At 40.4% G+C, this 15,712-nt stretch overlaps 1 protein-coding gene across 1 annotated transcript in view; it reads left to right on the top strand.

Moving 5' to 3' along the window:
• Positions 1-15,712, top strand: part of DNAL1 (dynein axonemal light chain 1) — a 44,141-nt gene that overhangs the window by 11,935 nt on the left and 16,494 nt on the right. Inside the window, exons 3-4 of the mRNA XM_062181539.1 lie at positions 2,110-2,219; positions 8,862-8,917. Of these exons, the coding sequence (XP_062037523.1) occupies positions 2,110-2,219; positions 8,862-8,917 (166 nt within the window). The remainder of the gene's footprint in view (positions 1-2,109; positions 2,220-8,861; positions 8,918-15,712) is intronic.

The raw sequence follows: 15,712 nt of genomic DNA, 5'->3' as shown, positions 1-15,712 counted from the left end.
AACTCATTTATGTTTGGCTAAATATTTAATAAAAAACTTGTTTTGTTAGAGAAAAAAAGTGTGGAGTAAACTCAGATTTTATTTTCCTTGAATTGGGTCTTAGAACTTTATTTTAATTACTTAAAATAACAAAGAGAGCTTTGGGTTTTTTGTTTTGTTTTGTTTTAGACCCTATTTCTAGACTACCTTATGGCCATAGATCTCTGACTTTTCAAGGTTCTTTGAAGATAATCATTCTTTCATTGATTAACTCAACATTTATTGAGGATCTACAAAGTGTCAGTTTCCTCTCCCCTAAACTACAAACACCAGTGTAAAATAAAAATAAATACCAAGTGGATATATATTAGATCTCTTTATTTTAGTTATTGTATATTTTCTATTATTGATGTGTGATGATTTGATTTTTTTGAAATGAGCCTTTTTTTACATTTTATACTTCAGTAGATTATAGAAAACATAGAAAAGCAAAGGGAATGATGCCAGAGCCCCCTGATTTGTTAGAGACAAAGAACTCTAAGCAATGAGGTACTTAGGAAATATTATTAGGTAGCATATTCTAGTAATTAAATTTTAAATTATGTGCTTTGTACTGGTAGGGTTTACTAGTGAGTTAGAGTAGAACAGATAGCTTTGACCTCGTCTGTATTGTAAAGAGAATGTCTCCCAAAAGTCTTGGTATTTTAGGATTAAAGCTCAGGCTGAAGTGGGAAGATGAGATGACAATGAAAATAGTTCATCTTACAGATGTGAAACTGGTATTTAAGAAAATGATATTTAGGAACAAGGAATTCTTCCCAGGAAAATATTTTTGTTGTTGTATTTTGTTTTTGTTTATTAATTGACAGATTTTTAAAGGGCTTTAAATATTATCAAGAAAAATTTTTTCTCACTATTTTCATTTGGTAAAGACCTAGCAGTTATCTGACTTATTCATGTAGAATCCTAGTTATTAGGGTCAGTAAGTAAATGTTTCCAATAAGTGAATAGAAAATAATTTTTAAATTTTTTTACTTCAGAATAGTTCCAAGCGGACAAAACAAAAAATTGTGAAGTAGTACAAAGTGTTCCCATATACCCAACATGTGGCTTCCCTTAGTAACATCTCATATTTATATGATATATTTGGCACAAGTGATGAACCATACCAAGGTTCCCCTTTATTATTTTCTTAAAGATATATTTATTTATTTATTTGAAAGTCAGAGTTACACAGAGACGAGAGGCAGAGAAAAAGAGTCTTCTATCCGCTGGTTCACTTCCCAGTTGGCTGCAACAGCCAGAGCTGCGCTGATCTGAAGCCAGGAACCAGGAGCTTCTTCCGGGTCTCCCACGTAGGTGCAGGGGCCCAAGGTCTTGGGCCGTCTTCTACTGCTTTCTGAGGCCACAGCAGAGAGCTGGACCTGAAGTGGAACAGCCAGGTCTTGAACCAGCACCCGTATGGGATGCTGGCACTGCAGGCGGCAGCTTTACCCACTACGCCACAGCACCGGCCCCTCCCCTATTATTTTTTATCCAAACTCTTATCCCTCCTACCCCCTCCAGTCTCTAGAAATCAACATTTTGTTCATATTGAGGTTTTGTTTTTCAGTGCCCACATATGAGGGATAATATGCAGTATTTCTTTTTCTGTGTCTTACTTCACTCAGTATGTTGCAGTATTTGTCTTTCTGTGTATGTCTTGTTTCACTCAACATGTTGTCCTCTAGTTCTATCCATTTTGCTGCAAATGACAAGATTTCATTCTTTTTTTATGGCTGAAAAATATTCCATTGTGTGTATATACCACATTTTCTTTATTCATTTACCTGACAATAGAGACCTTGGTTGATTCCATATCTTGACTGTTGTAAGCAATGCTACAGTAAACATGGTGGACCAGATATCTCTCTGATACAATGATTTAATGTCTTTTGGATATATACTCAGTGGTGGGATTGCTGGATCATATGACATTTCTGTTTCTAATTTTTAAAGAATTATTAAGCAGTTATTAATTCTAGTAATTGTTTTGGAATACACATCAAAAGCCCTCGAGAAATTCTGACCTATTTTGTTTGCACGTTTCCAATTTGGGATCATTTTCTTCCAAATTTATTTTTCCTGTAGGAGGAGAAAACTGGTCAGAGGCCATCTGAAGCCAAAGAGATAAAGCTTTACGCCCAGATTCCCCCCATAGAGAAGATGGACGCCTCTTTGTCCACCCTTTCTAATTGCGAGTAAGTTCTTTTTTTCATCTTTCTAGTGTTGTTACTAGATTTGTCTTCCTTTTAAAAAAAAATTATATATTTATTTGCGTAGCAGAGGGAAAGAGAAAGCCAGATAGACAAACGGGCAGAGCTCCCATCCACAGGTTCACTTCCCCAAATGCCTGCAACGGTGCAGGGTTGGACTGGACCAGGCAGAACGCTGCACCTGGGAATGTAATCCAGGTCTCCCATGTGGGTGGCCGGAATCCACTTATTTCATCCATTGCTGCTGCCTCCCAGGGTCTGCCCTAGCAGGAAGTTGGAGCTGGGTATTAAACCCAGGTACTGCATTGTGAGACACGCATGTCTTAACCAGTGTCTTAACTATGAGGCTAAAACACTCACCCCACCTTCATTTTTTTAAATATACAAACAAGAAAAATAGTTATTTTCTGCCATCATTTATTTTTTTTATTTTTGACAGGCAGAGTGGACAGTGAGAGAGAGAGAGAGACAGAGAGAAAGGTCTTCCTTTGCCGTTGGTTCACCCTCTAATGGCCGCCGCGGTAGCGCGCTGCGGCCGGCGCACCACGCTGTTCCGATGGCAGGAGCCAGGTGCTTCTCCTGGTCTCCCATGGGGTGCAGAGCCCAAACACTTGGGCCATCCTCCACTGCACTCCCTGGCCACAGCAGAGAGATGGCCTGGAAGAGGGGCAACCGGGACAGGATCGGTGCCCCGACCGGGACTAGAACCCGGTGTGCCGGCGCCGCACGGCGGAGGATTAGCCTGTTGAGCCACGGCGCCGGCCGCCATCATTTTTTGTTTGTTTGCTTACTATAATTCTCTCTTTGGCAAGGCTAAACATGAAAGATTATTGGTTTATAGGATCATTATTAGAGTAATACTGAATAGTACAGTATATTTTTATATATTTTTCATAATATTTTTATAATCTATTTGAAAATAGAAATTTATTAGTCTTTCAGCAAAAGCTAAATAATAAGCTATTACTCTGTCATTAAATCTACTTTCTCATGTAAGATTATGCACTAAAGGCAGTATTGTTTGGACTTTCTAAATGTCTTAAGAGATACTCCTTGAAAAAGTACCTTTAGGGGCAGCGCCGTGGCATAGTAGGTTAATCTTCTGCACGTGGTGCCTTCATCCCATATGGACACTGGTTCCAGTCTCAGCTTTTCTGCTTCAGATCTAGCTCCCTGCTATGGCCTGGGAAGGCAGTGGAGGATGGCCCAAGTGCCTCAGCCCCTTCACCCAGCTGGAAGACCCGGAAGAAGCTCCTGGCTCCTGGCTTTGGATCGGCCTAGCTCCTGCCATTGCAAGCATTTGGGGAGTGAACCAACGGATGGAAGATCTCTCTCACTGTCTGTAACTCTGCCTCTCAAATAAATAATTAACTAGTAAATAAATCTTAAAAAAAAAAAAAAAAAAAAAAAGTACCTTTCAGGGATCAGCTGCTTAAGATGCCTGTGATGCCAGCATCCCGTATAAGCAACCATTCAAGTCCTGGCTGCTCCACTTCAATCCAGCTCCTGCTGATGTGCACAAGAAAGCAGTGGAATATGGCTCAAGTACTTGTCCCTGACACCCCGTGGGTGACCCAGATGAAACTCCTGGCTCCTGGCCTTGACCTGGCCCAGCCCTGGCTGTTGCAGCCATTTGGGAAGTGAACCATTGGATGAAAGATCTTTCTGTTTGTCTCTCTCCCTCTCTGTCTGTAACTCTGCCTTTCAAATAATAAAATAAATAAATCTTTTTTTTATTTTCTTTTTTTAAATTTATTTATTTGACAGAGTCAGAGACAGAGAGACAGAGAGAAAGGTCTTCCTTCTGTTGGTTCACCCCACAAATGGCCGCTACGGCCGGCGCTGCACTGATCTGAAGCCAGGAGCCAGGTGCTTCTTCCTGGTCTCCCATGCGGGTGCAGAGCCCAAGCACTTGGGCCATCCTCCATTGCCTTCCCAGGCCACAGCAGAGAGCTGGAGTGGAAGAGGAGCAACCAGGACTAGAACCCAGCGCCCATATGGGATGCTGGCGCTGCAGGCAGAGGATAAGCCAAGTGAGCCATGGCGCCGGCCCTAAAAAAAACTTTCTAATTATAAAAATACGTTGTGAAACACCTAGGAAATATAAAAAAACACACACAAAATAAATTATTAGCATTTTAGTGTAGAACTTTCTCATTTAAAAAAAATTCTAACTAGATTCGAATTATGCTCATTTTGTAATTTTGTTTTCCATGACTTTAAATATCAGTTGTATATTACTTCCTTTTAATTTATCGTATAAATACACAGCTTTTAGCATGATTCTGTGGCTGATTGAGGCAATTGTACCAAGATGCCTTGGAACCATGTTTCAGGCTCCAGTGTCTCTTGTTGGGGCTGTAGAGTACTATAGAATCACTAATGTTCTCTCTGAGTTCTTTACCCTGTGTTTGTCTAAGTTTGATTCTGTGACAACCTGTAATTTATGCAGAAAATAAACCCCACCCTAATTTTCTAGAAACAGAGTATCTTCTGATCAAACCTGGGAATCTGTATTTACAGTAGGCAGGTTGTCTGATTCAAACCCGTATTTGTGAACCCAGGCATTAGACTTCTGTCTTTGGAATTAAAGGGAGACGCAAACATATGTATTATATGCAACTTGTTCCTTATGATGAGAGTGCAGTGTATCACATAAAAATCCAGCTCAGAATGTTTTATTGGCTTCAAGCATGATTTCAAAGTATTCACATATCTTTTTATCTTAAAGCCATCTGAAAAGCAAACATATCTCAGAAGGTTTCGTGCCCCATACCAGAGAACTCTGGAAACCACTTAAAAAGAATCAAACTGTTCATATTTTTGCTGATAATCTCTTGAAGGAGGCTGCCTAAACAAGAATTGAGGCCTATTTCCCAACCATATTCCTAGATTTAAAAGCATTCAATTTTTCACTGGTGATTCTCCAGAATGGGGATGTCTTCAAAATACATAGATTTGATGAGTACTTTACACTGCACAATATTTGCTTTTGCTGTTTCAAGCAGAAAAAGAAAATCAGTATTCCTCCAAGTCAAATCATAAATGTTCTAGAGTCAAACTCACCTGGTTTTAATTTTGACCTTCCACTTTGATGCTGTGTAATATTGGGAAAATTGATTAACTTCTTTGTGCTTCAGTTTCATTTGTAAAATGTGGATAATAATACTTATTGCAAAGCTGTGATCATTTTTGGAAAAATATTTATTGAAAGGCAGAGTTACAGACAGAGAGAGAGCGCTTCCATCCACTGGTTCACTCCCCACAATAGCCAGGGGTAGGCCAGGCTGAAGCCAGGAGCCAGGAGCTTCAACTGGATCTCCTACATGGGTGACTTGGGCCTCCTTCTTCTGCTTGCCCAGGAATATGAGCAGTGAGCTGGATGGGAACTGGAGCAGCCAGGACACCAACCAGTAGCCATGTGGAGTTCTGGCATGGCAGACTGTGGCTTAACCTGCTATGCTACAACACTGACCCCAAGGTTGTGATCATTAAAATAATTGATATTGGGTACTTAGAAGAATTCTGGGCATACATTAAGTACTCAATAAAATTAGTCTTTATTATATTTTATCTATAGTTTACCACCATTGAAATATTTTTATAATTTAACATATAATTTAATAATTTAATGAAAAGTATAAATGAATATAAACATTTCAAGTAAGTATGCTCCATTAATTCATCGAAGTCATACCAACTGCAGAACATGAAAAATAAATTTAGAAGTATAATTGCTTTAAAATACACTACTTCCACTTTGTCAATAGTTTACATCTAAGTAGATATTCTATAGTGAAAACAGAAATTTTTTCTAAGGTGCATATTAAAGCTACAGGTGATATCTGGTGTATAAAATTGAGAAGCAGGTCTTTGGCACTTCACTGCTATGATAAGCTGCCAAGATATGTAACAACTCTATGTGCCTAGACATTGCAGTAAGAACCATTGTTTTCTTTAACAATTAATACATATTCTACAGGGGCCGGCGCCGTGGCTCATTTGGTTAATCCTCCGCCTGTGGCGTCGGCATCCCATATGAGCCCCGGGTTCTAGTCTCAGTTGCTGCTCTTGCAGTCCAGCTGTCTGCTGTGGCCCAGGAAGGCAGTGGAGTATGGCCCAAGTGCTTGGGCGCCTGTACCTGCGTCAGAGACCAGGAAGAAGCACCTGGCTACTGGCTTCGGATTGGCGTAGCTCTGGCCATAGCGGCCATTTGAGGGGTGAACCAATGGAAGGAAGACCTTTCTCTCTCTCTCTCTCTCTCTCTCTCTCACTGTCTCACTCTATCTGTCAAATAAATTTTTTAAAAAATACATTTTCTACAAAGGGCAGTGTGGCTAATAAATCTATAGGGCATGTCATGACATAATATGCAAACTGTATAGTAATGAGCAATGTTGTTAAGGCCATGTACTGCCAACTGGGGAGTGAACCAGTGGGTGGAAGACTTTCTCTCTCTCTCTCTCTCTCTCTCTCTCTCTCTGCCTCTCTTCTCCTCTCTCTGTGTAACTTTGACTTTCAAATAAATAAATTAGAGCAATTATTGCCTCTGTATCTGTTCCTTTGTAGTTAACCAAATGAACAGATGCTCCCTATGCCAGCAGTATCTTGGAAAGAGACTTCTCTGTGGCCAAAATCATGTAATTTGTATTCTAGACCATCTAAGTTACCATAAATTTATAACAAGTAATTGACCGATATTTTCCTCTACTTTATAGAATTCATGGCCACTGTGATTGGATACCAGGACTAAACAAGAATAGTCTTTTTTTTTTTTTTCTCATTAAACTTTGTTTTAATGAGAATAGTCTTAATCCAGTAGCCCTCTGGATCTGTTTTCCCCTTTGAGAGAATATTTTCTTTGGGAATGATGGAACCTTTAGGAACTGCCTTGACTTCTATTGGAAGATCCCTGTCATAGTTCTCAAGAATGTAGTCCAACCCTTTTCAATAAAGATGCCATCTTGGAAATGTTCTTTGTAGACTTCTTTGGCTTCCTGGATTTTCTCTTTGGTTACTACTTCACTTTTTAAGTGCTTACTAAGAATATACTATATCCCCAAAAGTACTGTTTCCTTGTATTTCACCCCTCTTACTTTGGAGTATTCTGCCTTCTTTCTATGGCATTGAAAATAGAAATAAATAGGAATACATTTTGCTTATGGGTATTTACAGCGAGTGCCTAGCAAGGGGCAAGTATAGTGGTTCCAGCTCTGTGGGGAAACTCTACTTTCGCCCTCCACTGCCAGGCCCCAGGGCCATTACCTAACTGTTCCAGTCCTTGGGTGAGCCCTCAACCAGGCCAACCCAGCCCAGGGCCTAGAAATCATGAAACTTAAAAATTTATTTATATTCTTTTATGCACACAGAGAGAGAGAGAGAGAGAGAGAGCGCACTCCTATCCACTGATTTATTCCTCAAGTAAGTACCCACAATGAGTAGCAGGGTTGAGCATGGAGCCGGAGTCAGGGATGGAACCCAGATATGCTGATAGGGTACCTGGGCTAACTGCCTGCTACCATCCACAAAATATTGTTATCAAGGAAGGAAGATTGAGGTGTAATTATGTTTCTTTTTAAAATTTTTTATACAGTAATGTATAGAAAAGGTCTACAAAAAATTGTACAAATTAAGTATCTAGAGGGAATGTGTGGGGCAGTTATATATGACTTTTTTTCAGTATACATTTCTGAGTGATTTAATACATGAAAAAGAAAACTTCCACAAATGCATGTATGTAGTTCTGCTTTTCTTGTTGTTGTTTTTACAAAAACATATCATGTAAAGTGTATTGTTCTTCTGGATGGTTTGTGATATATCATGGACATCTTCCCAAGTCAGTATCTATGATCTAATCTCATTGTTGGTGTATGGTAGCATAGTATTACATTGTCCATCTTCAGTTGGTAAATGTTTATATATTTTTTCCATTTTATGATACATAAATCTTTTGGCATTTGCATTAATATTTCTGTATGATGTATCTCTAGAAGTGAGTCAAAGAATACATGCATTAAAAATTATTAATAAATAGGGACCAGTGTGGCATAGCAGATAAATCTGCTGCCTGTGGTGCCAGCATCCCATGTGTGTGCCGGTTCAGTCATGGATGCTCCACTTCTAGTCCAACTCTCTGCTAATGCACCTGGGAAAGCAGCAGAAGATGGCTCACATGCTTGGGCCCCTGCATCCACATGGAAGACTAGAGGAAGCTCCTAGCTCCTGGCTCCTGGCTCTTGGCTCCAGATCAGCCCAGCTCTGGCCGTTGCGGCCATTTGGGGAGCGAACCAGCAGATGGAAGACCTCCCTCCCTCTCTCTCTCTCTCTCTCTCTCTCTAACTCTGCCTTTCAAATAAATAAATAAATAACTACTTTTTAAAAATTAATAACACTAAATTTCCCTCTTTTCTTTTTCTACATAGAGAGTATATTAATGTTTGTAATCAAAGGGGGAAAATTCCAAAATGAAGGACTAAGTTCCATGACTGAGGGAGAAAAAAGGATTGAGTATAAAGAAGAAACATGACTTAAACATTATCTTCCATGGGCAATATTGTTGAGAAATGATTACTGATATATCACTTAAGTTTTTCTTATTAATTCAAATTTCTCTTTGTTCTTTTTAAGGAAGCTTTCACTGTCTACGAACTGCATTGAAAAAATTGCCAACCTGAATGGCTTAAGTAAGTGATGGTTCTTTGACTTTCTAGTTATTGGAATATAATTTCCAGAAACGTCATGTAATTCCAGAAGCTGGCACCTATTTCAGCCACATTGTCAGATGGCAGAATGTTTATAAACCATGTGTCTTAAATTTGATTGTCCAAATAAAATTAGAGATGAAGCTTGAACAATTTAAAGCTTTTGTAGAGTTAGGGTTGAAATAATTTTTTTAAAAGATTTATTTATTTATTTATTTGAAAGGCAAAAATGTAGAAAGCAAGAAGGAGAGACAGAAAGGGAGATCTTCCATCCTCTAGTTCACTCCCCACGTGGCTTCACTGGTGGGGGCTGGGCCAGGCAGAGGCCATGAGCCAGGAGCTTCATCCCGATCTGTCACATGGGCGGCAGGGACCGTCTTCCATGGCCTTCACAGGCAGGCACTCACGTGGGATGCTAGCATCGCGGTGGCTTAACTCATGGGCCCCGACACCACCGGCCCTGAGAATTGAGAGGTCTTGAATAGAAGATGAGATCTCTCAAGGTAGATTTTTTTCAGATTTCTGTTGTGCTTCTCCTGTGCTCCTTATCCTTGGTGGCATTCCCAACACCCCAGTTGCCAAGGCCTCTGAGTCTCCTGTTAGTTTCCTATGGATGCTGTAACTTGACGGCTTAACACAAAAGAAATTTACTCTCCCACAGTTTTGGAGGCCAAAATCGGGCCAGCCTCCCTCTGGAGGCCTTTGGGGACAATCTCCTTCAGGTCTTTTCCGGCTTCTGGTGGTGCCTGCTGCATTCTTTGGGTTGTGACTATACTCTGATCTCTGCCTTCTCCTATCTGTGTCAAATCTCTTTGCCTTCCTCTTATTGAGGACACATTTAGATATTGAGAATAATCTCTGCGTGTCAATCTCCTTAACCTAATCAATCTGTGAAGTGCTTTGTTTTGCCATGAAAGGTGACATTCACAAGTTCCAGGGATTAGGATCTACGTATCACTTGAGGGCCATTAGGCCTGTCATATTCTCTCTTTTTTTTTCTTTCAAACCCTACATCCAAGTTTATTGCTAAGTCCCGTGAATTTTGTTCTTTGGAGGAACTCAAATAATTTGTTGCTTTTCCATTTCTAGGACCTATGACTTTAATTTGCACCTTCATTATCTTCCCCTTAGATCATGTTTTGACCACTAAGAAATATTTTCTTACTTTCCACAGTAGGAAATAACATTTGCATTCATTATACATTCATATGAATACAAATACCAAATGTACATATAACCTGGAATAAAGTTTATAAAGCAGTATTTACCCTCATAGCATAGGATCTGCAGTGTATTTTTAAATTTTTACTTATTTTTACTTATTCTTTTTTCACTGCTGATAACAGCCCACCAAATTGATTTCATAATGTATTAATGGATCCATAGTTCAAAATGGAATACCTTGAGATTTTTGTGATAACCTCCTGATTGATCTCCCTTCCTCCTGTCTTTCTGTTGTTCACTTGGCATTCATCATTGACACAGTTTTCTTTAAAAAAATATTGTTTTGATATTCTTCTAGATCACAAACCTTTTAATGGTTTCCCTTTGCCTAGTAAAGGTCTAGTGTTTTAATGTTGCATCCAAAGTCATCTCAAAGCTTGTACCACCCTGTTCACACCCAAATACACCATTCATGTCCATGACTCTGTATTTGCTAATGCAGTGCTTTTTGTTGAGAATAGCCCCTTCCATTAACAGGAAAATCCTACAGGACACAAAGATTAAGAAAGCCATGTTTGGGGCTGAGACTGAGGCGTAGTGGGTAAAGCTGCCACCTGCAGTGCCGGCATCCCATATGGGCACCGGTTTGAGTACTGGCTGTTCCACTTAAGAACCAGCTCTCTTTTATGACCTGGGAAAGCAGTAGAAGATGGCCCAAGTAGGAGACCTAGAAGAACCTCTAGGCTCTTGGCTTTGGATTGGCCCAGCTCCAGCCATTGCTGCCATTTGGGAAGTGAACCAGTGGATGGAAGATCTCTCTCTCTCTCTGCCTCTGTAATTCCATCTTTCAAACAAATAAATAAATCTTTTTTTTTTTAAAAAAAGGAAGAAAAGAGGCCGGCGCCGCGGCTCAATAGGCTAATCCTCCGCCTAGCGGCGCCGGCACACCGGGTTCTAGTCCCGGTCAGGGCACCGATCCTGTCCCGGTTGCCCCTCTTCCAGGCCAGCTCTCTGCTGTGGCCAGGGAGTGCAGTGGAGGATGGCCCAAGTGCTTGGGCCCTGCACCCCATGGGAGACCAGGATAAACACCTGGCTCCTGCCATCGGATCAGCGCGGTGCGCCGGCCGCAGCGCGCTACCGCGGCGGCCATTGGAGGGTGAACCAACGGCAAAAGGAAGACCTTTCTCTCTGTCTCTGTCTCTCACTGTCCACTCTGCCTGTCAAAAAAAAAAAAAAAAAAAGGAAGAAAAGAAAGCCACTTCTGGGGGCTGGCATGGTGGCATAGTAGGTTTAGCCACCATTGTAATACCTATATCCTATATGTGCACCAGTTCATGTCCTAGCTATTCCAATTCCAATCCAGCTCCCTGCTAGTGCACCTGGGAAAGCAGTGGAGGATGGTCCAAGTCCTTGGGCCTCTGCACCACAAATGAAGCTTCTGGCTCGTGGCTTTGGCCTGACCCAACTCCGGCTATTGTGGCCGTTTAAAGAGTGAACAGTGGAAGGAAGATCTCTCTCTGTCTCTCCCCCTCTCTCTCTGTAACTCTGCCTTTCAAATAAAAAATAAATGAATAAAAATATTTTTAAAATATGCCTCATATGGATGTCATCTGCCCCTCTAAAGACCTTACTAATTATAATCATCGTAATTAAGTAATTGTTCTTTTGGGATATTTATAACTGTCTACCTTGGATTATAATAGTAAGTACCCATATTTACCTCATACAGTTATTGTGAAGATTAAGTTAGTTAATGTGTATAAAGTATCTAAGTATTTTTTTTTTAAAAAAAAGATTTATTTATTTATTTGAAAGGCAGAGCCACAGAGAGAACAGGAGAACAGAGAGAGATCTTCCATCTGCTGGTTCACTCCCCAAATAGCTGCAACAGCCGAGTCTGGGCCAGGCTAAAGCCAGGAACTGGGAACTCATTCTGGGTCTTCCACATAGGTGGCAGGGGCCCAAAGCACTTGGACCATCCTGTACTGCCTTCCCAGGCACATTAGCAGGAAGCTGGAGCAGAAGTGTTCTGATATGGGATGCCAGTATCACAAGCAGTGGCTTACCCTTGTGCCACAATACCAGCTCTAGAGTATGTATTTAAAATTGTGATTGGCACATTTGAAGTGCTAAGTAAATATTAGCAGTATTATGGTTATTTGAGAACATGTTCTGTTCCTTAGCTAGTGAGCTCCTTGAGGACAAGCATCGCAGCTTATTCATCTTTTTAGTTCTGTTCCAGTTCCTCCTGCTCCCAACCTTATTCAGAGTTGGCATTCAGCATTTATACGGTGCTGAAGATGAGTTGTTAACTGTTAACGTTATGTGTAAGGCGAGTCAGTCTATTCCAATTTTTTGCTAACTCATTAAGCTATTTAAGATATTTCATTTGGGGCCAGCATTGTGGCATATTCAGTTAAGCCTGGGCACCAGCTCAAGTCCCAGCTGCTCCACTTCCAATTCAGCTTCCTGCTAATGTGCCTGGGAAAGCAGCAGAGGGATAGCTCAAATCCTCAGGCCCCTGCACCCATACAGGAGACCCAGCAGAAGCTCCTGGCTTTGGGCTGGCCCAGCTACCATCTTTGTGGCCATGTGGGGAGTGAATTAGTGGACGGAAGATCTCTCTCTGTGTAACTCTGCCTTTCAAATAAGTAAAATAAATCTTTTTTTTTTAAGAAGATATTTTGTTTTGTTTTTCCTTAGCATCTTTGTTTGTAATTGAAGTAGCTTGCTTAAATGGGACTACATTGGTAATATTTATTATGACAGATTCCATGCTTTTCTTGTTATGAAAACAAGACATAATTGTTTTAGTGAAAATGGTGACCTTCTGTGTAGGGCTGGCAGTAGATTTTAAGTCATATTCTAGCTTTGGTCAATTGACAGTGGCTAAGGAAAATTGTATTAGGAAGAGTTCTAAATGCTCAGTGGAAAAGTATCTTGGTCGGTTACCCATGTTGGCCAGACGTGGAATGGGAGATTCAAGACATTTGGTGTACTTGACTCATCATTTTAGTCCTGTTTGTAGCAGATAGCACTTTGGCAGTCCTGGCTGGGGAACGCATTTCTTCCATGACTGTGAAGCAAACAGAAGCCAACCACCCCGTGTGAATGTCTGACTCCAGCTTGACTCGGGCCTTCTGCCATAGGCTCCGCAGTCTGGGCTGTCTGCTGAGAAGAGCTGAAGTCGGCCTTCCCAGTTCACAGGTGCTGCTAAGGCACCGCAGTTCATTGTGTCTCAGCTGGGACTGGCCGGCTACAGACATGGCCATTCAGAACCACGTCTGAAGGCTGCATGTAGTGTGAACGTGAGGACACTCCAAGTTCATGGAAAATCTAGTACGAAGAAGATTATGCATGGATTTCAAGTGTTTTTGCATCAAAATGAACTTATCTTTTAGGTCCATTCTCCACAAACTTTTTGAAGTATCCTTGTATTAATGCTATATTAAAGATTTGAAAATAAATTTTGTTCCCTTGTATCTTTGGCATAAAAAATTATATTTAACAAGCTCAGGTTACAAATAAACATGCAACTTAAAAAACACTGTTTAGATTTTCATCATGACCTTACATGAAGAAAACAGCAGTGTTTTCCTTGTATGGTGCCCTACTTACACAGTACATAAAATATAACCATATAATTGTCATATATTGCAGTTATTCTATGAACTTTGCTATCATAATTCATTTCCTGTGCAGCAATCAATAATATCTTTTAGCCATTCATTACTATTTTTCGTGGGCAATTTCTGAAATTTCTATCTTGTTAGATAATATCTTTGAGAGAGTTGCATGTATTTGTTAGCTCATCTTCTGAGGTCACTTCGCGGTCCTTAAGTTAGTTGATCAATCAGCATATTTTGACATGGATGATTTCTCTTTCCTCTTTGAAACATCTTCTGCATTTTGCTTCTAGGACACCATACCCTGATTCTTCTCGTCTTTCTTCCCACTTCTTCCCAGTCTCGTGTCCTGAGTTTTAATATTGCGATGCTGCAGGACTCAGTTCTTGGATCTTTTCCCTTTGTGTCTCTCTTATTCTATGGATTATCTCATCCAGAGTCTTGGTACATCTATATGCAAATAAACAAACAAAACTTTTTTAAAAAAATTAAAGTTGCACATGACTGATACATACATATGAATGTTATTTATACTGAATATTTTAGATAATTATCTCATTTAATCCTCATAAGATATTGTATTTTCTCATTTTACATATGGTAAAACTTAGTTTATTTTTTAAAGATTTATTTATTTGAAAGGCAGAGTTATTACAGAGAGGCAGAGAGAGAGAGAAGTCTTCCATCTGCTGGTTCACTCCGCAAATGGCAGCAACGGCTGGAGCTGAGCTGATCCGAAGCCAGGAGCATGGAACTTCCTTTGGGTCTCCCACGCAGCTACAGGGGATCAAGATCTGGGCCATCTTCCACTGCTTTCCCAGGCCACAGCAGAGAGTTGAATCAGAAGTGGAGCAGCCAGGACTGTAACCGGCGCCCACGTGGGATGCTGGCACTATAGGTGGCGGCTTTACCTGGTTCTTGGCCTCAGGCTGGCCCAGTCCTAGCTGTTGCAGGCATTTGAGGAGTGAACTAGTGGAAGAGAGATTTCTGTCTGTCTGTCCCTCTCTCTCTCTCTCCCCCCTTCCCTTTCAAATGAATAAAATAAATACATACAAATTTTAAAAAGAAAACAGGTTTTACTGCTTCCCTAGAGAGTTGGAAGTTAATAATATTTGTGTTCTTACCATGAAGTTATGAATATGATGGAATTTGCATTCTTAACATTGAATTATGAATGTTATAGAACAGTGCTCTTCAGAACCATCTGCATTGTCCCAGTACAGTGCCTACTGGCTGCCTATGGCTGTTAGGTATGTGATGTGGGGCTGATGTGACGGAGAAACTAAACAATTCAGTATGAATAGTTTACCACATGTGACTAGTGACGATTATATTAAACAAGGTAGTTACAGAAGCTTAAGCTGTAAGAAATTAGAAATATATATGCCCCAAACTTTCACTTAAAATCTTCTTTATTTTTATTTTGTCTCTGAAGTATTTTTACTGGCTGGCAACTTAAGCATTCCAAATAGTTATTTTTAAAAAAGATTTATTTATTTATTTGAAAGGCAGACTGACAGAATAAGGGAGAAGGGGAGAGAGTGAGAGATCTTCCATCTTCTGGTTCACTCCTTAGGTGACTGCAATAGCTTCGATTGTGCAAAGCTGAAACCAGGAGTGGGAACTTCATCCAAGTCTCCCGCGTAGCTGGCAGGGAAACCAAGTACTTGAACCATCATCTGCTTTCCAGGTGCATTGACAGACGCTGTATCAGAAGCAGAGAAGCCCTACTGAACCCCTATTTTGGGATGCTAGCATCACAGATGATTGCTTAACCTAACCTGTATTACAATACCAGCCCCTAAATAACTGTTTTGAAATTTGGTATACACATAATATGGAATTATGGAGTTTTTTTAAAAAAGATTTATTTATTAATTTATTTTAAAGGCAGACTTATGGGGCAAGACAGAGGGGGATGGGAGACAGAGAGAGATTTTCCATCTGCTGGCCCACTCCCCAAATGGCTGCAATATTCGGAGCTGGG

The sequence above is a fragment of the Lepus europaeus genome, chromosome 22, assembly GCF_033115175.1.
Source record: "Lepus europaeus isolate LE1 chromosome 22, mLepTim1.pri, whole genome shotgun sequence".
NCBI lineage: Eukaryota > Metazoa > Chordata > Mammalia > Lagomorpha > Leporidae > Lepus > Lepus europaeus.
The sequence above is the reverse complement of the archived record's forward strand: the minus strand, read 5'-3'. Positions and strand labels throughout refer to the sequence as shown.